The sequence below is a fragment of the Dermacentor andersoni genome, chromosome 1 (assembly GCF_023375885.2).
Source record: "Dermacentor andersoni chromosome 1, qqDerAnde1_hic_scaffold, whole genome shotgun sequence".
NCBI classification, from domain to species: domain Eukaryota; kingdom Metazoa; phylum Arthropoda; class Arachnida; order Ixodida; family Ixodidae; genus Dermacentor; species Dermacentor andersoni.
The window spans coordinates 271,892,571-271,917,800 of NC_092814.1; the positions used below are offsets into that span (position 1 = coordinate 271,892,571).

Genomic DNA, 25,230 nt, shown 5'->3' on the forward strand with positions numbered 1-25,230 from the left:
GCCATGTGGAGCAGTGGGAAAGTTACGACGTAAATAGCCACGCATGCCGCTAGCATTGTTAATAATGTACTGAATATGCAGTGACCAAGTTAGATAAGCCGTGATGTGAACTCCCAGCTACTTGGAAGAATTAACAGAGCCCAGAGGAATATTATTAAGATAGTAAAGAGGTGAGCTAGTGGAAGTTCTAGGTACACGCATGATTTTGCACTTTTTAATGTTTAGGTCCATTAACCATTTTGCACACCAGTTAGATATAGCGTGAAGGTAAGATTGCAATACGTTAATGTCGTCATAGTTCGTAATTTCTCAAAAAATAACACAGCCATCGGCAAAGAGGTGAATGTTAGATTACATAACTAATACAAATGAGAAACAACAGGGGGCCTAAGACAGAACCTTGAGGAACGCCGGAATGAACTACGCGAAAAGAAGAAATACAGCCGTTTGCAGCAACAAATTGTGACCTGTTAGTGAGGAAACATGCAATCCATTTTACATGCAATCCATCTTATGTTAGGGACACGTTAGTCTGCTTGCATTCTAGAGATAGGTATTTTCGACGCGCATGCCTGATGAACAGGTGGTGCAGCTTGTAAAGTAACAGTTTATGGTAAACCTTATCAAAGGCTTTTGAAAAGTCAAGGAAAGTGCAGTCGGCAAGCCATGATTCATCAAGAATCTGATGTAAGGGATTAGTAAAGGATATTAACTGCGTTTTACATTAATATGTTTTGCGGAAGCCATGCTGTGCTGACGTGAACACTGAATTAGGTTCTAAAAAAGGACTAGGTTAGTAAATATTATGTGCTCGGGCAGTTCACAACAAATACTAGTTAAAGAAATAGGGCGGTAATTAGTTGAACAGTTCATGACCAGATTTATGGAGTGGAACGACCTTCCCGATTTGCCATTGTCTAGGGAATGTAGACGTGTCCTGTGACTGTTGGAAAATCTTAATTAGTATAATGGAACTGTAAGCACTAGAATTTTTCAAAAATTTTTTGTTGATACCATCATAACCAGGAGAAAAGTCATTTAACGGCCTTTCCTTCTCCACTTTTTCCTTCCTTCCTTTAAGTGCTTCAATGAGTTGCAAAACACCAAATAGTTCCACAGTCACTGGTCACACGGGTAAATAATTGTGTGAACTCGCAATGTGTAATTCCTTGTGGCTACCCGCAGAAAAGTTTGCATGCCTGTACTATCAGCTTCCAAAGTACAGCATCTCATTTCCCTCTAGCATTCAACAGAACATAATCATAAGGCAGTGCACAAGACGCCCATAGCTTGTAGAGAATGTCTTCATGCCTGCTTTTTACCCCTTACTCTGGGGCTCATTAAAGGTTGTTGATTTTTTTTAATATCAAAAACAAAGTAATTTGTGGTGCTTGCGGGGATGCGAGTTGTTAGGCAGCTGCCAAGCAAGTCTGCGCATGATCGCGTTAAATGCATGAAATACATTCCTCAAGGAAGACTATTACGTATGAAAAAAAAACTCGAACAAGGTACCTACGTATGATAACGCTTGTCTCCTAACTACTACACCGCGCACTCTCTTCTTAGTTTCCGGACCTCGCTATTAATGCTAGTTGGTGAACAATTGACAAGCCTTTGTTATCAAATATCAGACAGTATAGCAGCTTATGACATAGTATTTTTCTATCATTCCACTTCATCATCTTATACTTTCCTGCGTTTTTCCACTTCCCCTTTAGGCGAGTGTGTAGCAGCCGGTCAGAGGCAGGCTCCGGCTAACCTCGAAAGGACTTGTTGCTAGGCAGGTTGGCGCTGTCAACAATTTCAACAAACCTCATAGTGCACATCTTGTGTTAGCGACATGTCAGTCTGCTTGTATTCTAGAGAAAGGTATTTTTGACACTTGTGCCTGATGAGAATAGCAACGCAAAGTAAGAGACGTCACGATGTATGAACTGTCGATGTTTTGCACATGTACGAAAAATATTTGTTCTTCGGGCATCGTGTTTTCATTAGGCACATGGTAGAGGCGCCTGTGTAGTCGTGTTCTGTCTTTGGTGTCTGCTTTTCATGATTTCAAAAAGAATGTATAGTCCAGCCAACTTCTTAAACCTTCTTCTCCTTTTTGTAACGATACTGGCTGCACTGGATAATGAATTATACCGCATGGTACCAGGAAAGAAATCTTTTTTCTTTCTTTTTGAAAAGAAGAAGTTAGGGCATCACCTTGTCATGAGGCCTTCTGCGAATATTTTTTTCCAGGCGAGAAACAAAGTAAGCGGACGGCACATCGGCGCGAAGTCTGAATACGAAGACGGCAATTATTCTCACGGTCGTCTGCACGGCGCCTCTCGGTCTCTGCCAAGACGCGAAGTCTGCAGTGGGTGAAAAGCGAAACAAAAAGCGAGGTTAACTTGACGCAGATGTTGTACGCGCTCCTACGCGTTTCCTTTCTTTCTTTTTTTTTTTTACCGATAGCTATCGCCTATGCTGCTCTTCTGTAGCGCCTTACTGTCTAGCGTTTTTTTACGTAAAAAGGGATCTGTCGGAATTTCCGGCTGTGGCGGCCGCGTTTAGATCGGGCCTAAATGCAGTAACACCCATGCACTTATATTTAAATGCGCGTTAAAGAGCAACTTCGGCAATTTCTTGACCATGTCAAAGCAATGTCAATTTTATGTTCCAGAGCATCCGGTCACGCGTGTGACAGTTGAATTTCTCCGTGAATTGGAGAATAATTTTAAATTCGACGTGCATAAAGCAAATGTGCAGAAAAAATAAGGTGCAGAAAAGGAAACTCAATACCATTGCGAGCAGTCGAGTGTGACCTTCGCGTAACGTAGGTGGTGCACGCCAACGGTGGCAGGCGCCCAAGGCATGCCGGTCCCGCCAGCGCGGAGAACGAAAGCGGTGAAGAGCAGACGCTCAGGTGAATCGAAACCTCGCCGGACCATTGGCGAAATGTCTTCGGGCCACAGTGCCGACTGCACCAGCTCTTCGGAGCTGTCAAACAGTGGCAGCTGCGAATCCGATGAACTCAATAGCCATCAGCTGTCGTTCGCTCGACTCGCCGACACGAGAGACAGCGCGAAGCACAGCACATCACGCTGCAACATGAAGATCAAGGATAGACCTATGCACTGCTCTGATACGTGCTGCTTACAGTTTCTGGTGTTTTACCAGTTCATAAGAATGTATTTCGTATACTCGCTATGAGATGTGTTTCAGCGTTGCTTTCCGCATGAACATGCTGAATTAAAGAGCACGCTATTTCCCTAAAAGAACGCCGGCGACAGCCCAAATCACCGACCAGTGCTTTTGTTTATATCGGCAGGTACAGCGACCGCTCATGGTTCCCTTAAAATATGCTGTAAGCCGCGCCTGGCTGACATCAAATAATCTCAAACCATAGCAACACACACAGATTTTGCGCAAGTAAGCACCATCGCGTCCCTCTGAGTAGGCGTTGTTATACTGCCTACTTCTTATTCGCGCTCTTTTCATGTACGAAATTGATGTGTTCCATAAAGTAGACATAGACTAAGACTTTGCGTATATATGATCGCTCGTTTAGGGAATGAGTAGTTCTTTCGCAGGAGCGCCTATGCCAGTAAACTGAAACTCTTGGCAGTTGAACGAGACGACTGGTTGTTTACGCTGCAGCATTGTAAAAATGCTTATTTGTCGCAGTGGTAACACTCTCACCGTTAGGGACTTACAGAAATTTATAGAGGCTGACAAGAGATATGAGATAATTAAGAGGCTGAGGGAGAGATATGAAACTCTCGTGTCGGGTATTTCTGTGCAACCAAGGTTGTCAGGATGATTACATAGTTTTCAACTACCTCTTTTGTCAGCGCACGTCTGGTTAGAGCTCCGTTGTCGGCCTCTAAATTTTTTGTAAGGCCGTAAAGGTAAGGGTGTTACGAGTGCGACAAGAAAACAGTGTGCTATGTTTACGCTAAGGGGCAACGTACCGCTTGTTGCCTGTTTGGGGTAAGAGGCAAACATGGTATCTCCGAAATTAAATTATGAGTCTGCACAGCAATATATACAAATACACCACGTACGAGTCACACTGTAATGACGAAGAGAGCCCAAGTATTTGGCTGTAGAAGTTAGGAAGACAAAGACCCGAGGATCGGTGTTGTTGCCTTCCTCGCGCTACCTTCCATCCGCAGTTGGCAAAACGATATTAACGATTAGTATTCGTTTAGTATCATTTTTCAATTACAAAATTCTATTTCAGTATTCTTCCCTTTTTGCCACTGGCGCCCGATCCATGGCCGATCCCCCGTATAGTGGTTTGAGCCATATCCGCGGGCACCAAGCCAAACCAAAACGGCTGGAACTTGCTCGGCTGCTCTCTGCACTGGATCCGACGTGAATGGGCTTCCCGCTAAGTGCCAACAAATCCCGCAGCATTTGGTTCAGGTGCGGGTCTTTCTCGCTTCAGGAGTCAAGCGGCCACAGCGACATTTGGGCTCTCTTCGTCATTGCAACCTACTTAATTTGGGGAAGCGTAGGCGAGTGCAGTTGACAGGGTTCGAGAACGGCAACGTATACCGATGTTGATGATGGGCCATGTCGCCGTTTCTCGCTTATTGTGTGTGCGGTGTCTGAAATGAAGAGTGATTGATGTCACATTTAGAAAGTCAGAAGTGAACTATAAAAGCCGCTTTCTTCATCTAAAGTCCAGTAAACTTCGTCCACCGGTAGCGGACGCACGAACTCGGCAACTATGCTAGGCCTATTTCGGCCGAACGCGTTCGACATAGGCTGAAGCTGTACGTGTGGCTCGCGATGTCTGAAATTCGTGCAGGCAACAACGCAGCACCACTTGCCACTCATCAATGGATAGTACAGATGTACGGAAAGTAACTTCTTGGGACAGAAGCTTTTCGCGCCAAGCAATATACACACTCTCTCGGGATCGTCGACTCCTCGACGCTGTGATCGCTGTACTTTGCCATTCATTCCTAGCATGCCCTTCGTATACCACTATTTACGCCATAACACAATGTGGCTAGTAGATGAGGAGGAGAGAGAAAGATACAAGCTTTAATGATATGCTGGAGATGTTAGCCTGGCTGATCGCCTGACATGCTACTCCGGGTGCTGCGTGATGATTGTGATAGACTGTAATAAACACTTCTTAAACAGCACGTTCAGTCACAGGCACTTAATACTGGATGTCTCAGTTAACTTGGACCAGGATTCAATAAAAACCCAAGAGCTCTAGAGAAATCATACCGACTGCATAGTAGCGGCAGTAGTGTGTGCTTACAGCGAGTACTTTTTTCATCACGAATTATTAATTAATTGCTTTTACTTAGCGAACTCTTTAATTATTGCTTGTATCGCAAACTATTTCAATTACAAAGCTGTAGGGCACCATAAATAACCTCCGAATCAAGCATTTATTTCGTGCTAAAGTGGGCCTGGTTGTTTTTTCCGAGAAGAAACAAAAACCCGCGAAATACGCGAAATATTAAATAGATGCGCTCTCGCACGCCGCTACTCAAGCGCCTCCAAGCAACCTTTGAAACATATACCGCTGCATTCGTTTATCGCCGCATCGTATAAGGCTTCGTCATGTAGGATGACTCGAGGGGTTTCGCGACCTAACTAGTGTGGTGCGAGAAGCGTCAGCATCTGCGGACGCAAGAATGTTGAGCTCGATCATGAGGCACTCGGGATAGCTTTAACCTACGCGTATCATGAAACAAAGCTACAAAAGAAATTCAACCAATGTTAAAATAAAATCAGTGCTCAAAAGAGCACGAATAAAATGCAGCTCTCGGAAGAACAGCAAAGAGCCTACTAAGGAATTTCATAATCATCATCATCAGCCTGATTACGCCCACTGCAGGGCAAAGGCCTCTCCCATACTTCTCCAACTACCCCGGTCATGTACTAATTGTGGCCATGTTGACCCTCCAAACTTCCTAATCTCATCTGCCCACCTAACTTTCTGTCGCCCCCTGCTACGCTTCCCTTCCCTCGGAATCCAGTCCGTAACCCTTAATGACCATCGGTTATCTTCCCTCCTCATTACATGTCCTGCCCATGCCCATTTCTTTTTCTTGATTTCAACTAAGATGTCATTAACGCGCGTTTGTTCCCTCACCCAATCTGCTCTTTTCTTATCCCTTAACGTTACACTTATCATTCTTCTTTCCATAGCTCGTTGCGTCGTCCTCAATTTAAGTAGAACCCTTTTCGTGAGCCTCCAGGTACGTGAGTACTGGTAAGACACAGCTGTTATACACTTTTCTCTTGAGGGATAATGGCAACCTGCTGTTCATGATCTGCGAATGCCTGCCAAACGCACCCCAGCCCATTCTTATTCTTCTGATTATTTCACTCTCATGATCTGGATCAGCATTCACTACCTGTCCTAAGTAGATGTATTCTCTTACCACTTCCAGTGCCTCGCTACCTATCGTAAACTGCTGTTCCTTTCCGAGACTGTTAAACATTACTTTAGTTTTCTGCAGATTCATTTTTAGTCCCACCCTTCTGCTCTGCCTCTCCAGATCAGTGAGCATGCATTGCAGTTGGTCCCCTGAGTTACTAAGCAAGGCAATATCATCAGCGAAGCGCAAGTTACTAAGGTATTCTCCATTTACTCTTATCCCCAATTCTTCCCAATCCAGGTCTCTGAATACCTCCTGTAAACACGCTGTGAATAGCATTGGAGAGATCGTATCTCCCTGCCTGACGCCTTTCTTTATTGGGATTTTGTTGCTTTCTTTATGGAGGAGTACAGTGGCTGTGGAGCCGCTATAGATATCATGCAGTATATTTACATACGGCTCGTCTACACCCTGATTCCGCAATGCCTCCATGACTGCTGAGGTTTCGACTTAATCAAACGCTTTCTCGTAATCAATGAAAGCTATATATAATGGTTGGTTATATTCCGCACATTTCTCTATCACCTGATTGATAGTGTGAATATGATCTATTGTTGAGTAGCCTTTACGGAATCCTGCCTGGTCCTTTGGTTGACGGAAGTCTAAGGTGTTCCGGATTCTATTTGCAATTACCTTAGTAAATCCTTTGTAGGCAACGGACAGTAAGCTGATCGGTCTATAATTTTTCAAGTCTTTGGCGTCGCCTTTCTTATGGATTAGGATTATGTTAGCGTTCTTCCAAGATTCCGGTACGCTCGAGGTCTTGAGGCATTGTGTATACAGGGTGGCCAGTTTTTCTAGAACAATCTGCCCACCATCCTTCAGCAAATCTGCTGTTACCTGATCCTCCCCAGCTGCCTTCCCCCTTTGCATAGCTCCCAAGGCTTTCTTTACTTCCGGCGTTACTTCTGGGATATCAAATTCCTCTAGATTATTCTCTCTTCCATTATCATCGTGGGTGCCACTCGTACTGTATAAATCTCTATAGAACTCCTCAGCCACTTGAACTATCTCATCCTTATTAGTAATGATATTGCCGGCTTTGTCTCTTAACGCATACATCTGATTCTTGCCAATTCCTAGTTTCTTCTTCACTGCTTTTAGGCTTCCTCCGTTCCTGAGAGCTTGTTCAATTCTATCCATATTATACTTCCTTATGTCAGCTGTCTTACGCTTGTTGATTAACTTCGAAAGTTCTGCCAGTTCTATTCTAGCTGTAGGGTTAGAGGCTTTCATACATTGGCGTTTCTTGATCAGATCTTTCGTCTCCTGCGATAGCTTACTGGTATCCTGTCTAACGGAGTTACCACCGACTTCTATTGCACACTCCTTAATGATGCCCACAAGATTGTCGTTCATTGCTTCAACACTAAGGTCCTCTTCGTGACTTAAAGCCGAATACCTGTTCTGTAGCTTGATCTGGAATTCCTCTATTTTCCCTCTTAGCGCTAACTCATTGATCGGCTTCTTATGTACCAGTTTCTTCCGTTCCCTCCTCAGGTCTAGGCTAATTCGAGTTCTTACCATCCTGTGGTCACTGCAGCGCACCTTACCGAGCACGTCCACATCTTGTATGATGCCAGGGTTAGCGCAGAGTATGGAATCTATTTCATTTCTAGTCTCGCCGTTCGGGCTCCTCCATGTCCACTTTCGGCTATTCCGCTTGCGGAAGAAGGTATTCATAATCCGCATATTATTCTGTTCTGCAAACTCTACTAATAACTCTCCCCTGCTATTCCCTAGTACCTATGCCATATTCCCCCACTGCCTTGTCTCCAGCATGCTTCTTGCCTACCTTGGCATTGAAATCACCCATCAGTATAGTGTATTTTGTTTTCACTCTCCCCATCGCCGATTCCACGTCTTCATTAATCAGGAATCCGACTCCTAGTTTTCGTCTCTCCGCTGAGCCCCGGTAGCACAGGACGTGCGCGCTTCTTAACACTGTATATGCTTCTTTTGGCCTCCTAACTTCACTGAGCCCTATTATATCCCATTTACTGCCCTCTAATTCTTCCAATAGCACTGCTAGACTCGCCTCACTAGATAATGTTCTAGCGTTAAACGTTGCCAGGTTCATATTCCAATGGCGGCCTGTCCGGAGCCAGGGATTCTTAGCACCCTCTGCAGCGTCGCAGGTCTGACCGCCGCCGTGGTCAGTTGCTTCGCAGCTGCTGGGGACTGAGGGCCGGGGTTTGATTGTTGTGTTCATATAGGAGGTTGTGGCCAAGTACTGCACCAGGGTGGCCAATACTGCTCTGGTGAGGGTGTGCGTTACCGGTTCTGGTCACCGGGATCAGGCCACACTCCAGGCCTGTTTATGCAATTTTATCAACACGCGGATTTTTTTTTTTAATCCGGTGGAAAATTGCGCGGCACCGGGATTCGAACCACGGACCTCTTGCATGCGAGGTGGGTGTTCTACCTCTACGCCACCGCTGCCTTTGCACTGAGGAATCAAACTGAGGAATTTATTTGAATAAAAAATTAACCAAAAGCACGTAAGGCATCTCAGCCGCCCACAAAGAAACATCGAAAGGTGCAACTGGTTTAGCCATTCACCCTTTCTGCCTGTTGAACTCCGGGAAAGAGGCAAAACAAAGCAGTTTTTTACCTATTTCTATCTTTGTCGCAAGCTTTTTTTTATGTAAGGATAGGGTGACATCGTCAAGGTGCGTTAAACAGTCACGTTTTATACCAGTTCTTAGCGGTTATCTTCCACTGCCGCTTATAGCACGTGCTCAAACAGGTAACCGTCTGATGTAATACAGTACTTGCTTCTTTCCAGCACATGTGCTGTTGCAGCTTTCACCAACGACGCTGGAATTTCGCGGCAAACTCTGCTTATTTTTGCCCTTAGGGAGTCCGGTGTGGCAGTTTTGCTGTTATACACGCGATCTTTCACGTAGCCCCACAAAAAGAAGTCCAGCGGTGCCATGTCCGGCGACCTTGCAGGCCAGGGTACAGGTCCGTGCCGGCCAATTCACTGTCCAAGAAAAAGCTTGTCGAGCCACGCTCGAGACTGGCTATTACTATGCCAGGAGCACCATCGTGTCGAAACCAGATGTTCCGAACGTGCGCAAGTAGAACGTTACAACAGACGTCGTTCACGGGGCCCTCGAGGATGCCGTTGACGTAGCGTTGCGTTATATTATACGCACCGCGCATCTCACCGACTCACAATATGCACAATATGGAGAAAACACAGCAAAACACGCAACATAAAAACTAATAAAAGTGTCATTGATAACCAGTGTCTCCCAGGAAGGTCAAAAGTGCATTCGATACTATTGGCCAGGCAGCCCTGGTCTATGTGCCAAATATGTGTCGTAGCTGAAAGCGTGGCAGTGCTTTATATGTATTCTGTACGGACATTAGGGGCGCTATAGCGTAAAACTATTCCAAACTTTCCTATTCCAATTCTGCAATCAGCCCTCCACGATTGGTCAAAAACTTTTTTGGACCACCCCCAGTCACTTCTCTCTCAAGTGACGTCACGAAAAGCGTGATAGCTCCCCATCTGATATGACATGTAAACGCTGAATATGCATGATTTGACCGAACAAAAAGAATGGTTATTTCCGATTCAACGCCTTTAAGCCATTAGACCTCGGCTATCGGTCAAAAGTTTTCGGGCTGCACCCACTTCTCCAGCCTTTCGCGCGACGTCACGAAACCGCAAGAACTCACCGCGTCAAAGTGACGTGTGCGCGTTAAAGATGCATTAATATGCCGAAGAAAACTGAATTTTCTTCTGAATAGCTGCAGGCTGCCCTGTTCCGAAAGGAATAAAGTATGGCTGCGGCCGATCGCTCAGGCACTGGCTACTCGCACCTGCCGGAGAGCACGGGCTTATTTGCGTATAATAAAACTTTTTTCGTGGCCGCGTAAGGTTTTCGAGCACTTTCGGCACGTTTACGACCTCGTTATGCCAACTCTTCTTTGCTGAGGATCTGTTTTAGCGTCATTCTTAAGCCTCCGTCGCATGTCATCGCGATTTTCAACCAGCCACCGCAAGTTAAGTAAAGGAAAGCGGACCAATCGCAGACGCTGGCACCACCCCCTTCATCCGCTTATCAATTTTCAGTGCAGTGGTTCGGCCCCATCGAATCTCTCTCAACTTGAGGGTGCTCCTCGCTTCTTGTCAGCCAGCTAGATAAGACTAGCCGATCAGTGTAGGCAATGTTATTCGTTTTTCAAGCAAACAAAAGTGACCTCCTATGAACGAGGAAAGCGTTTGATTGGTCTGTTGAGAAAACCCTGAGGTTGACCGCCCTACGCTGGCGTGGTGGTTACGCGAATTTGACGTCAGGAGATTGGAATAAAAACATATTGGAATGGTTTTCCTTTATAGGGCCCTAGGGCTGTTCTTTGTACCGTGAATAGGAGGTAAAATCAGCGTAAGTGTACTTTGTCTTTATTCTTTACTTTGCAGGCAACTAGGCCACAATGGCGACCTCATTCGCTTAATAATAAATGTGCCGTACTTTAAATAGCCAGTAAATCATGTACAACATGGAGTAGCAGGCAGTGCACGCTGCTGATAGAATTTGAAAGGTACTTAGCTCGCCATACGTACGCAATAACAGATTAGCGAAGGCCGGACATGACAAGCATACTTTCAGTTCTAGTTAAACCCTCATCGGAGCGAGTCAGCGCAACGGGAAAAGGTCGAAAAACAAACAAACAAACAATCGTATAAGCGACTCCAATAAAACATTAATAGCAAGAAGGCGAAGACAACAACAGGATGAGAAAATAAGAAATATAGAGCACATACCGCAGGTAATCATAGTTCCATATTTAATTCAATTTCACTGAAAACAACATGTAGCCTAGCAGGTAGCGGAACTTGAGGCATTTGCATACTGCAGTTTGTTTCGCATTAGTTTAGGATGCTGTTTTGGGTTTATTTTAACTTCTCGCTTTACCTCTGTCTTACACTGTCTCTAAGAAACCCAGCCAGACAGCAAGAATGAGGAATGAATTTGAAATACGTAGTGTACTTAAGGCACATGACTCCAAGCTAACCGGATGAGTTCGTTTCTCAGAATTGAAAGCTTCTGCAAAGTTTTCGCTCATTTTGATTCCTAAAACTAGGATTGTGCAATAAATACAGGAATATATTTTTATGTATCACTCCTTGATACACATGCACATCACCAGGCGTTTATTGTACATGGTCTAATTTTCCTCGCAGCTGTACTCGAGACACCAACAAAGGATTGCAACAAATGCTGTGAAATTTATTTTCGTCGGTATTATTCATAAAATAAACATTCGCGTATTCGTTGCCATCCCTTCGTTCCTGAAAACATGGATAAAATGTAATGTGCTACTCCAACGGAGTTATTCAACGCGTCATTGCTTTCCCTTGAATAAATTTCTAAATCTTGCAGCAACATATGCAATACAAGTGATTTTATCCACAACTCCATCCAACACTCCAGACCACTTTTCAATAAATTGTGAATATTCTTGAAGATTGGTTGCCAATATAATAATTTAACGCATCGATTGATCGACGGATTGACTGAGTATTTTAATCGGTAAGTGAGCGATTGATTAACTCATTTGCTGAGTAATTGGTAATCAGAACGTAATAAGCGATATTTATTGTCACCCTCGATATGATCATACGGGACACGGGGCAGCCAAGAGAAATGGCGAGCAAAATAAAGAGGTTTTATTTTTCAATGCATATGGGCGCTCAGTCGTCTCATCGTTTGGTTTAGTGCTCCTGTAGAAAATATTCGTAGAAAACTGAAGAACATAGTTAAGCCTACTGCATCGTTCTCTAGGTTGACTGATCAGTTAAGGGAGAAGGTTCACCACAGCTAGGCAAGGGTAAAATATTAGTTTTGTGCTAATCTATTGCAGACACTAGATATACAGTTTTAGAATAGGCCAACTTCATTGTGGGCCCTTTGCGCAATTCTGTGCTCGCTTCGTGTTCTTTTCTGTGCACGGTGGTTTGCACCCCCAACGCTCCGGCACCCTAATCTAAAAGTGTAATGTCTTAACCCCCCCCTCCCCCCCCCCCCCCCCCCCCCCGGTAGCCTAGAGGCTATGCCGTTTGGTACCAGCCGTGGTGGTCGCATTTTGATGGGGGCGAAATCTAAAAACGTTCGTGTGCTTAGATCTTGGCGCACGTTAAAGAACCCCACTTGGTCAAAATTATTCCGAAGTCTCCACTATACGACGTGCCTTATAATAATATTGCTATTGTGGCACGCAAAAACACTACATTTGAATAATTGATCTTAAGACCGCATTTTAGAGCCTTCATTATTGGCTGGCCCCGTCTACTTCACTAACAAGATTGGTCGACAGTCAGTCAGCCCATCGGCGTACAAGAATGCACTAAACTAGAAGAAAAACCCGGCCCTGTGTAATGCACTTCTAGGTGTATCTATAAGTGTCTACGCACACCTTTTCTTTCTTACATATCTTTTTTTCTTTTTGCTACGGCACTTCATTTTAGTGGCACAAAGTTCCTATATTGATTTCCTCGCAGTGCTAAAATTTTGCGTGATAGCATCATTATCATAATGACTAAGTGTGTTTGTTGTATGAATGGCAGGACCGACTTAGTGTAACGATTCTATAAGGAGCCAGTACTGACCAGGAAAGACTATGCGGTAGGCTGGCCACAAAAATGGCATAGCATATTTAACGATAACAAACGCGCACTTGTATGGACGTTTGCTTTAAGCCGATACATACAGCGATGCATTGTCCACGGCCATATGCTTTACGAGGTTCGCACACGCTCCTATACGTTGTAGCACACCGGTGCCCAGTAATATCTGAAGCTGGATACACGTGCCTCAGTATGAGCAGTATATTTGTTGTAAACTCTAAATCACAGCATGTACTAACGAGAATTGTCTCCTTCGCTGTTGGCACGCCAAGTTTCAGCGCGGGTTGCCCATTCCAATTCTTTTCTTTTTTTCTCGGTTCATGAGTGGTGCAGGTGACGCACCGCCCACGTTGTCACCGGTATCGGCGGGTCGTTACTTGTGGATGATTAAAAAACAACAACAATTGATTCAAGCGGAAGAAATTCATGCATTATACCGGCCCAGTATACGCTTGAACCCCGGATATATACCATGACGAAGAGACCAACCACAGTCCCTGAAATCACTTAGAAAGTTGGACAACTGTGAACGAAACCATTTATTTTTTCATTCTCTGTGTACAGTTAACATCTACCGTTGTCGCCGATCCTGTCAGATTTAAGGTGTTGTTGGTGTAGGTGAGCTTCCGTCGTCGTGCAGCGCGATGTCTTTTCCATTCGAGACTGGTTTATCGGACGTGTAGAGGTGGGCGATATAGGAAAGCATGACGCTAGAGCAGCTTAGTAACCACCAACGCCGCCGTATTGGCTGCCGTGTGCCTGGCTTCCGAAGGATCCCTTAGCGCCGGCCGCACCCGCGTTGAAGCCGCTGCTGCCCTGGCCGAAACCACTGCCGTAGCGGTTGCTCTTGGAATCCGAGAAGCCCGTGCTGCTGCGGTGTCCACCCTGGTTGCTGTAGCCCTGGACATTCTTGTAGGCGTTGCCCCTGTCAAAGGCTCCGCTTCCCTGGTTGTGTCCAGATGCGCCGGCACTGAAGCCGCCCTGCGAGGCGCTAGCCTGCTGGTTGTAGCCCGCACCTAGGCCGCCACCGTATCCGCCGTAACCTACGCCGGTGCCCAGGCCGGCGCCAGCACCGTAGCCACCGCCGCCCAGAAGGACATCACCGGCGAAGCAGGCGCTCACGCCCAGAAGAACGAGGACCTGCGAGATTCGATGAAAAAGGTTGCGAAAGTTAGCGGGGACACAGTGAGGCCAGTCAACAACATGGAAGTCTCCAGGTATTGTTCAAAGCCAACTTGGTTCAAATCCAGCACGACGTGTTGGAGTAGGAAAAAAAAAAGAAAGAAAAAGCAAAAAAAAAAAAGCGCAGCAACAAGATATCCTTCAAACTCTCAAGCTTCAATTTGCCAATAGCTTTGCACGCTCTTAATACCCGGTTATCAATATAATGGCATATTTCGACGAGGGCGGTGATGTGGGCTTGTTGGTCAGACATATTGGATTGCGACGATGTGTCGCGCAACAACAGGACATTAAAATGAGAAGGAACGATAGACGCACAAAGCGCTGCTTGTCCATGTGTCAGCGCTTTTTGGTACTCGTGAACTGATGTACCGCTACACTTCCTCCCAATTGAATATTTCACCATAGGCGAAAAGCAGTTCGTTAGTTGTAAGGTCAGATATTAATTTCACGCTCCGTAAAATATTTCTATGGTATGTAGCGCGAGGCTACAGTTTCCAAGAATTGACTTGTAAGCTCCTGCAGCGAGATACGAAAGGAGATCGGAAAACCAGGAGAGAGTGCGAAATATTGCCTCTTCCAGGTCTTGAGGCCGCTCACTCTCGTGGTCTTGTTTAATCTCCGGCTGCTCATCCTAGGAAACATTTTGCAACAACAATCACGTCAGAGCGCCCACGATTATGTGTCGCATTTATTGTGAATGTATAAACCTTTAAAGTCCGACGAATTACGATGTGATGCCAATGAAATGTCTCAGTCTTTTTATTTGATTGAATTGACAATGTCCTTTTCATTACGGTACCATTGTGTGCACAAAACTTTTCCAGCTCTATCATTTATTTATTTATTTATTTATTTATTTATTTATTTATTTATTTATTTATTTATTTATTTATTTTACTTACCCATAGCTGAGAACGACAGTCACATGCCTCCGAAAGGAGTAATGTATTATTTTACAACATCTTGAGTACCGGAAGGTGTCTAGTTAAATTACACCATTTTACTTTTTAGTCGCAGATAATGAATAACATGACCTTGAATTAAAATCCAGAGTCGCTGTAGGTTGTGTTCTGCAATGAAACGACGGCTACCATTTCGAATAAAAGTGTTAGGCAAAGTTAAACACAGAAATCGTTTAAAATGTTGTAAGCTTTAGCATCAATAACGCTCTCTGTTATTTTTTTTCTTAAAATATACGGTGATGAGTGCATTTTGCTAGTTTTCTTATTATCAACGCTAGACAAAATGGAATGTTTTGTTATGCTGTGCAGACTGTTAACGATTGGTGTTCCTTTGAACTCAACTATATGTGCCAATGCTTGTCGTCACCTTTATAAAGATTGCTTATTGAATTACTGGATGGTCCAGGGCTTTCTATAGAAAGACGGCGCTTTCTGTAAAAAGCAGTCCTTCTACTATGGAAAGCTTCCGAAAGTACAAGGCAGACTTCGAGAAAGAAAGCGGCCTTGAACTTTTTGTAAGGACATATGAATGTGCTACTGATGGACCAGCATGCTAATGTCGTATGCTCATAATACCGCTAAGCGCTAACGAACAAAGTAATTATAATACAGCGCAAGACGACTGTATAAAAAAAGACATCACTTTGCAGGTAGGTGATAACTGCTACGTGCCGAACAAAATACCACATCAGGTCCTACGCATACAATGCTTCCAGCGCTTGTTGCAAATGATTGCGATTTGCGTCGAGGAACTTAGTAACATTTGTCAAATTTCGAGTAAAGCGCAGGTTGCAGGCTCATAAACTAAATAATGGGCGTGGCGAAAAGGAAATGATATTATTTCGCAAATTACCTGTCAGCCGATGATGAATATGTACTCAGGCTTTCCAAGAAAAACAGGAGTAAGAAGGCGACCCCTTCGAACGCCAGGCTGGAAAAAGTAACTTACGAGGGACAGCATCTTGGTCGGAGGTTGAGAGCGGCTCGGTAGATGCAACGAAATGAGAGTGATGGCTCCACACTAGACAGGCGCGCTTTTTTATACCTTAGCGCGGGCGCAAACTCATTCGTGCGGCGCGCTATCTCGCCAATGAGCGCGGGCTGCATACCTTCCTGGCGGAGCATGGCGCGCTTCCGGGAGCATGGCAGGTATCGTCTGCCGCCGCCGGCCATCCTGTCGGAGGATTTCCACCCCGATTACGTCAAGTTCAGATGCCGCCTATCTCTTCGCCCCCAACAGACGCAGCCAGGGTGGGGCGAGGTGCGCGCTACACAGACCTGCGCATCCTTTCGGGTTTGCATCAAGACAGTCGCGCATGTCTTCGGGCGCACGGTGCACCGCATTGCAGCCCGTTGGACTTGATCGGGACCCGGAATCACACAAAAGCTCTTACGCTATAATTGTTCGTAAGAGGAAATTCCAGTCAGTCCTTGCGCTGGACATCTTATTAGCGAAGGTGACCGGACAACGGCAATAAGAAGTTGCAAATGAAAAGCTTCGTGAATTTGGACCAAGTCTTTAGCGACGTGTGTTGTACGGGTAGTCAAGTTTCATGAGCATATGGGATATGTATATTTACAGACAGGGTGTCCTGGCTAATTTTAGCCCGAATTTAAAAATATGTAAATGTCACGTAGCGGGACAGGACAAAGGTAATGTTGTTTGTCGTCGCTTGGCGATACTGAAATTATACTTTTTCATTCCGCGTAATTAGAGTCTTAACCAAATAATCAACTTCCCCAAATATTACAGTTAAATGAAAAGTGTCAATGGCAAAATTGTAAAGCGAGATGAAAAACTCCCGATACAGCTTTCTGTTGCTCACTACGTGCTATATAAAAGTTTTTTTAGCGTGAAAGAAGCCTGCGAATGCACGCAAAATTACCGTGCGACTGGCCGCTCGAGGCACTTTGCCTGTATTCGCGGGCTTCTTTCACGCTCGGAAAAACACTCTTATGCGGCAGGTATTGAGCAACAGAAACCTGTATCGGGAGTAAACGCCATCCAATCCTGAAGTTAGACTTGTTATTATGAAGCCAACCAATGGCCAACAGCACATACGAACGAACAGCTTTGTAGATTTGGCCACCTCGAACACGTATCACACGCTTTGTGATACTTTTTTTTTATATATCCGCGCTGTATAGTAATCGAACATCGGTTATTCGGAGGAGACTGTAAAACAAGCTAGTATATTGAAAGGGCGTATGTTTGGGGCCTGTTGACTATGACAGTGGCTTACATCAAATGAATAACAAGATGCACTCTTATAAAAACTGACTTCCTGCAATACAAACCAGCGCTACTTTTTAATGCGTTAGCATTAATTATCAAGATACTTCAGGCACTTTTCGGGGGCTATCTATCTATCTATCTATCTATCTATCTATCTATCTATCTATCTATCTATCTATCTATCTATCTATCTATCTATCTATCTATCTATCTATCTATCTATCTATCTATCTATCTATCTATCTATCTATCTATCTATCTATCTATCTATCTATCTATCTATCTATCTATCTATCTATCTATCTATCTATCTATCTATCTATCTATCTATCTATCTATCTATCTATCTATCTATCTATCTATCTATCTATCTATCTATCTATCTATCTATCTATCTATCTATCTATCTATCTATCTATCTATCTATCTATCTATCTATCTATCTATCTATCTATCTATCTATCTATCTATCTATCTATCTATCTATCTATCTATCTATCTATCTATCTATCTATCTATCTATCTATCTATCTATCTATCTATCTATCTATCTATCTATCTATCTATCTATCTATCTATCTATCTATCTATCTATCTATCTATCTATCTATCTATCTATCTATCTATCTATCTATTTAACCGTCTTCCTGCCTACTTGGGCTACTGGGTAGTCCGTGGTCGAATGGTTAGCACACCGCGGGCTCCTCTGTTGAGGTAACAGGGTTCGCAACCAGTCATCGGAATAACTTTGGTCACCGAGTATGTGACAACGTGTGCATACGTGCCTCTCTTCAACGAAGCTCTTTGACGCCGACATGGGTCACTGTAGATGCGGGTCTGGGTTGGCACCGCTGTTCCTAGAAACGTTTTGACGCCGACTTGGATAACTGGGTATTTGCCACTCGGTCTGCACTGGTCTCCAATGAATCCCCTTGATGACAGCTTGTGTCTCTGGGTGCGTGGTTACTGGGCCAGTAGGGGTGTGCCGCTGGAAATGTGTCACCCTACAATGAGGAAAATGATATCTTAAATTACTCCGATGCCGAGCGGAATCGACGCCGTCACAAGGGTTCCTCAAGGACAGCAACCCGACGCATTTGCACGCTGCACCGTAAATTCACTGGGTATACACGTGCCCAGCCTACCAGAATGGGTAACAGCGTCAGTGTAGACACGTGCCCCGACCTCACGTTTGTCAAGAACGCCAAGAACACGGAATGGGAGAACCTGCTGGAAAACATGGGCAGCGACCACCACGTGCTCCGCCTAGTACTCGAGGCGGAAAACACGAAGAGAAAGATCGGCTCGACCAGACTGACCGACTGGGACGCCTTCAGAAGGCACTGCAGAGAACTGGGCGGCGACATCACTTCCCCGGAAGAATGGAGCCAACAGTTGAAGCAAATCCAGGAGCTCTACACCCGCGAGGTGGACAGAACAGAACAGGCACCGGAGCTGGACAAGCGGCTGCTGGGGCTATGGGAAGCACGCCGCGGTCTCACCAAGCGCTGGAAGAAGCAGAGAATGAACAAGAAGCTAAAGAAGAAGATTGCGGAGATCACCAAGAAGGCCGAGGAGTACGCGACGCAACTGGCCAGACAGGGGTGGCAGCAATTCACCGACTCGCTAAACGGCACCCTCAGCACGGCCAGGACGTGGCAGATACTCCGAGGCCTACTGGACCCCAGCAAGAGCAAGCGAGAGAGCAGCAACTCGATCCAGAGGCTGATCCACCTATACCAAGGCACCGACGAGCAGCTGCTCGAGGAGGTCCGCAAGAAATGCTACGGAACGGCTGAGCCGGAGGAATACCGCGGTGAGTACCGAGGCGAAGACAACCCGGACATGGACCGACCCATCTCGAGGGAGGAGGTCGTCGAGTTCATCAGGTCGGCCACCAAGAACACGGCGGCGGGAGCGGACAGAGTCCGGAACTCCCTCATACGCAACCTGAGTGACGGAGCGATAGACCAGCTCGTCAAGTACCTAAACACGCTGTGGCAAGAAGGGAAAGTTCCGGCGGAGTGGAAGCACGCCGTCGTCGTAATGATCCCCAAGCCCGGAAAGAAAATCCAGATTGAGAACCTGAGGCCCATCTCGCTGACGTCGTGCCTAGGAAAACTCTACGAGAAAATCGTCACCAAGCGCATCCAGCGGCACCTAGAAAACGGAAGATACTATCCAAACTCGATGTTTGGGTTCAGGGCCAACCTCTCGACGCAAGACGTTCTGCTGCAGCTCGAGAAGGAAGTCCTGACTACAATGCCGAGAAAGGGCGAAAACGTCGTCATGGCCCTCGACGTCAAAGGGGCCTTTGACAACGTCAGCCACGAGGCCATCATGGAGGGCCTCAACAATACAAACTGCGGCAGGAAGACCCACGCCTACGTCAGGGACTTCCTCTCGGGCAGAACGGCGACGGTCGGCCTGGGCGAGCTGAGGAGCGGTATCTTTGCAACGCCTAGCAGAGGTACGCCCCAAGGCTCGGTTATCTCGCCCGTACTGTTTAACGTGGCGATGCTGGGCCTAGCGCAGAGACTCGAAAAGATCCATGGAATCCGGCACGTGATGTATGCGGACGACATCACGGTCTGGACCACCTGCGGAACCTTGGAAGAAAAGCGAGCGGCGCTGCAAGATGCGGCCAAGTGCGTCGAAGACTACGTGAAGGAGAGGGGCCTCAGGTGCTCCACCGAAAAGTCCGAACTGCTAAGAGTCGGCAGACATCCCACCAAGGCGAAACTGGAGGTCAGCCTCGAAGGACAACTCATCCTCGAACGCAACATGATACGCGTCCTCGGCATGTGGCTGCAAGGCAGCAGAAAATGCAACCACACCATCGGCCTCCTCAAGAAGTCGACCGAGAACGTGAGCAGAATGATAAGCAGGGTCTCCCAGAAGAGGCACGGCATGAGAGAAGAAGACACTCTCAAGCTCGTCAACAGCCTGATCGTCAGCAGAGTCATGTACTCGCTACCCTACCAAGTGAGGACTAAAACGACCAACGAAGAGATTGAAGTCGTCCTGAGGAAAGCCTACAAGACAGCGCTGCACCTGCCGAGAAACACCTCCAACGAAAAGCTGATGCAACTAGGGGTGAGCAACACCTTCGTCGAAATGGCGGAAGCACAGCGGAAAGCGCAAATGAAAAGTCTAACGGGGACCTACAAGGGGCGAAACCTGATCGGTAGGCTGGGCTTCGAAATAGGAGACGTCGACCGGTACGAGGATGTACCGGCGGGAATTAGGAAAACCTTTAACGTAAAGCCTATACCGAAGAACATGAATCCCAGGCTCCACGAAGGCAGAAGGAAAGCTAGGGCCGAATACATAGAAAAGACAGTGGCTAGAGAAGAGAACACTCTCTTCACGGACGCGAGCATAAGTGTAATAGGAAGCGAGGCAAAGGCCATCGCGGTAGTAATGAACAAGGAGGAAAAGCTTGTCTCGTGCGTCTCGGCCGAGATACGGAGCGTAGCTGAAGCCGAGGAAATCGCCGTGGTGCTGGCGGCGATGCAAGGATATAGGGAGAATAAATCGCTAAATATTCTCACAGACTCGAAAGAGACTTGTCGCAACTACATGAGGGGCAGAATATGCAAAACTGCCCTTAGGATCCTCAGAGGGGGTAACCCCTCGGAGGAGGCGAAAATCAAACACAATCTGATCTGGATACCTGGACACGAGGGCATAAGGGGTAACGAGGCGGCGGACGGTCTAGCTCGAGCTAATAGATTCCGGGCTGGGCAGCAGCAGGAGTACCGCGCTAGTTACGCCGGGATCCTCAGTGACAGTTATTCGGAATTACTGCAACACCACAGGGGGACTAGATTCAAGTACCCACCGCCCCATAAAGCGCTGACGAAGCAGGAAGCAACGGGCTGGCGTAGGCTCGAGACAAACACCTTCCCCAACCTTTTCATATTCAACAAGATGTTCCCAACGCAGTATAGGGACACCTGCCCCTGGTGCGGGGCTACACCCACACTCTATCACATAACTTGGGAGGGCGAACGAAACGACGCATTCCGCGATCATAAACCCCCGAGTGCGGAGCATTGGGAGAGCCGGCTCGTCAGCTGCGAACTCGCCGTCCAAAGAAGGATGGTGGAGCACGCTAGGGACGCGGCCAAACTCAGTGGAGCCCTGGACTGAGGGACCACCCGTGCTGAAGGCCTAGGCTTCCCTTCGACGAGAAGACAGCGTGAAGAAGAGACGACCTCGATCCGCGAGAATTCTATTTTATAATTCAATAAATGTTTTTTCTCTCTCTCTCTCTCTGCACCGTAAATTCACTGGGTATGCACGTGCCGCTCTTCAATGAAGCTCTCGCCAACTTGGGCCACTGAGTATGTGCCACTGAGTGTGCTGGAAGCGAGGGAAGAATCCTCAGCGTTTTCAGGAACCGGCGCGCCGCACTTCTCGACATGGAGACCACGCGCGAATTTCTCGGCAGCTCGACCAGATGGCGCAACGTATTCAGAAAGAATCGCGCGAGCGGAGCCCGGTTGTCGCATGACGCATTTCTCAGCGTTCGCACGCCTCGATGCGCCATGCATTTCGGAGGCCACGCGCTGGCTTTTGCCGCGGCGGCATTACATGGAACAGAGGGTTCTGAAGCGCGAAAGACGAGTCCCCGCTGCAGTTCTGTGGCTATATTCATTAAATGCTAACGCATTACCATCGACAGTTATCGTGAGATGGGTTCTACCGCAATTTCTTTGAAAATGCAGCGAACAAAGTCGCGACATTCACCCACGAGGCAGCTTAGTGGCTATGACGTTGCACTGATGAGCTCGAGGTCTCGGGTTCGATCTAGGTCGTGGTGGCCGCACTTCGAAGGACACTAAATGCAAGAACGCCCGTGCACTTTGATTTCGGTGTAGGTCAAAGAACCCAGGCTGTCAAAATTATTCCGGAATCCCTCCCGTAAGCCGTAACTTTGGCTCGTAACACCCCAGAACTTCATCTTTCTCGCGACATGCAATAAGGAAAGTCAGTACAACTAAAGGCTTGTGCAGGGTCGCAATCCTCCAACAATTCCACCTTTAGTGCAACAGGAAATCGAAACAGCATTGTAAAGGTGGCGGCGAGGCGAATACACATTATTCAGCTCATTTGCTTCATTCGTGAAAAATTGGAGGAAAGAGGCATATCAAAAAGTGTGTACTTGGCAACTCTTTGAGTAAACTTGAATTTATTTTTCGTTCCCCATCTGTTGTGCAAGTTGCAGTAAAAAATAAAATTGTAATTTTTTTTGCGCGACCAAATACCATTCCTTGTCTTAGAATCTAGTATTCTGTACCATTCTATAACCTCCAAAACATATGCAGCCACTATCTATGACTTCCAGAGTGGGCAAAGTGGTCCTTCGGGCTTAGTTTATGGTCATTTCTTTATTGTACTTGATATATTGAGATATATATTAAGAATACAAACAAAATACAAAACATGAGGGTAGGCAAACTAGGAAATACTAAACGCAAGAAACGAAACCATCGTCTAGTGTACAGCAGTCATAGAAGCTGCATTGACATTTAAAATTTTCTCGGTTATAAGAACTTATCAAAGAACAATCACACCGGCACATAAACGCCACATTTGCGCTGCTGCAAATGCCCCTTCGGTTTTCTATTCCTGCAGGTGTTCCGAATTTAGCAGTGATGTATATTAGTTTTTTTTTTCAATTATGGTTTTAACGTCCCGTCATTGCCCGTAGGATTATGAGGTACGCTATATTGGAGGGCTTCGGATTAATTTTGATCCCCTGGGGGTTATTTAACGTGCACCCATTGTACTCTACACGAGCGTTTTTGCATTACTCCCGCATAAAAATGTCCCCTCCGTTGTCCGGATTGAATCCGGGACTTCGAGCTCAACAGCACCATGCACTGAGCCACCACGGTGAGTATCTAGAATTTTTAGCGTTAATATATATGTCGCCAGTGCCACGCCAAGTGTGTCTTCGCTTGAGCTGACACTAACGATCCCTCTCGCAGCTTCGACTCAGGCCGATGTGTTATTTTGCCTTTGAGATTAGGTCATCATGCACCCCGCTTTCTGTACATCTGACTTAAGGCCTCCAGTGGATGTCCTCTACCTCAAAACTATTTGAGGGTGAGTGTAGCTGGTCCTAAGATGTCAGTGGGAAGCTATGTAGCTAAATAAATTTTCGTTAAAGGCGTGGTTGTAGAAGGACTTGAGTTTGGCCTAGTTGGGCGTTTACTGTATATCATGCTGACCGCTAATAAAGACGAGTGCAGGGGAAGACAACACAAAACGACGACACGGGCGGTATACAGATGTTCTCTTCCCCTGTTCTCGTCTTTATTAGGGGTCAATATGTTATATGGCGTGGTTGTAGGCTTCATATACCCTTGCATATACAGGCACCTACAGCCCCTTAAACACATATGGCGTGGTTGTAGGCTTCATATACCCTTGCATATACAGGCACCTACAGCCCCTTAAACACGGAGAATAAAAATAAAACAAATACAACTAACAAACTCAAATTACTGTTTCAAAACTTGAGTTATGGATGCCCTCTACGTTAGTGCTCTCTCATTAGCCCAGTTCGACGATGTTCTTCTAATTTGTAGCCATCCACGTTCTATACAACTAGTTCGGCGGCGTATTTGTTCCCGAGAAGCACATATTTCGTTGTGCTTTTAAATTAATTCGGATGAGTACACACTTGGTGGCCTGCGCAGCCACGAGGAAGAGTGCCTTTTTCGGGTCAAGCTCCTCCCGGACACCGTTGGGCATGCTTGAATCGATTCTTCTTCAAACTTCTGAATCCTCATTCAGAAGAATGTTTTTTTTTCTCTTCCACATCGTTCTCTTTGTTACGAATTGTTTTCACAGCAAAGTAATGGCCGATTAGGACGTCTAACCCACCAGGCGGTGGGCCACAAAAGTGGTCATCTCTTTCTTTTTGAGCCATTTTCGTTTCAGATTACCGTTTCATCCATTGAAGGTTTGCTTTCTTTGCCACTCTCGTTGAAAACGGAACCTAGACTGTTCATAACGGACCCCAGTCAACAATAGCTCACATTGTGCGCAGCCATTTTGCCAGTTACACGCAAGTCCTCTGTTACATTCCTCGAACGTTCAGTGTATTAATGTGTAGTTATGGTAAGCAGTAAATATCCTTAGTCCCTGTTTATTCATCCGTGTTTTTCTCTACACTAAGTTACGTGCGCGACGCGAGACACCGCCAAGACTGCCAACACTAGAGCGGCGTTGCCGGAGGTCGCGTAGTCGCGCTCTGCGCGATATGCACAGCCCGACAGGATGGGTGGGTGAAGGGTTCTGACTATCTTGCTTCCTCCTTTTTTTCATCTTTGTCTTCATTTTGTCGCGACGAATGGTGGCGAAATAGAAAAAGAGCAAGCTCATTTCCTGGTTACGCGATTCATTCTGCAAGAGATGGCTGTGTCGAAAAGCGCTGCTCCACCGAATAATTTAACTAACATCTCTGTCGAAATAAGGGCACCTTGATCAACCTGAAAGAAACAAGATTGATGTTGGTGCTTTTGGGATCAAATGAACTATCCTTAGGGAGACTTGCGATGCATTCACTGCTGAAGAAGACTAGCGAATTCGCGAGAGCGAAGACCAAGGTTTATAGTTTTGAGGAGATTGCTTCGTACTCATTGTTATACAAAACTGAGATTTCTAATAAGCGTGGCACTACTTTTGTACCGAGTCGGGTTCATTTTTACGCAGGTCATTGCCCGGATCCTCACCTGTACTTTGCGTAAGGTATATTTAATTAAACTTGATAGCATGCATCACAAGGTG

At 46.1% G+C, this 25,230-nt stretch overlaps 2 protein-coding genes across 2 annotated transcripts in view; one reads left to right on the forward strand and one right to left on the reverse strand.

Moving 5' to 3' along the window:
* Positions 1-25,230, forward strand: part of LOC126548311 (uncharacterized) — a 124,408-nt gene that overhangs the window by 23,612 nt on the left and 75,566 nt on the right. The window lies entirely within an intron of this gene.
* Positions 13,566-16,238, reverse strand: LOC126547660 (uncharacterized). Its single transcript, XM_050195601.3, has 2 exons — positions 16,138-16,238; positions 13,566-14,181 (listed from the first exon to the last, which is right to left on the reverse strand). Exons 1-2 carry the CDS (start codon positions 16,147-16,149, stop codon positions 13,762-13,764), a joined length of 432 nt encoding a protein of 143 aa, XP_050051558.1. The 5' UTR covers positions 16,150-16,238; the 3' UTR covers positions 13,566-13,761.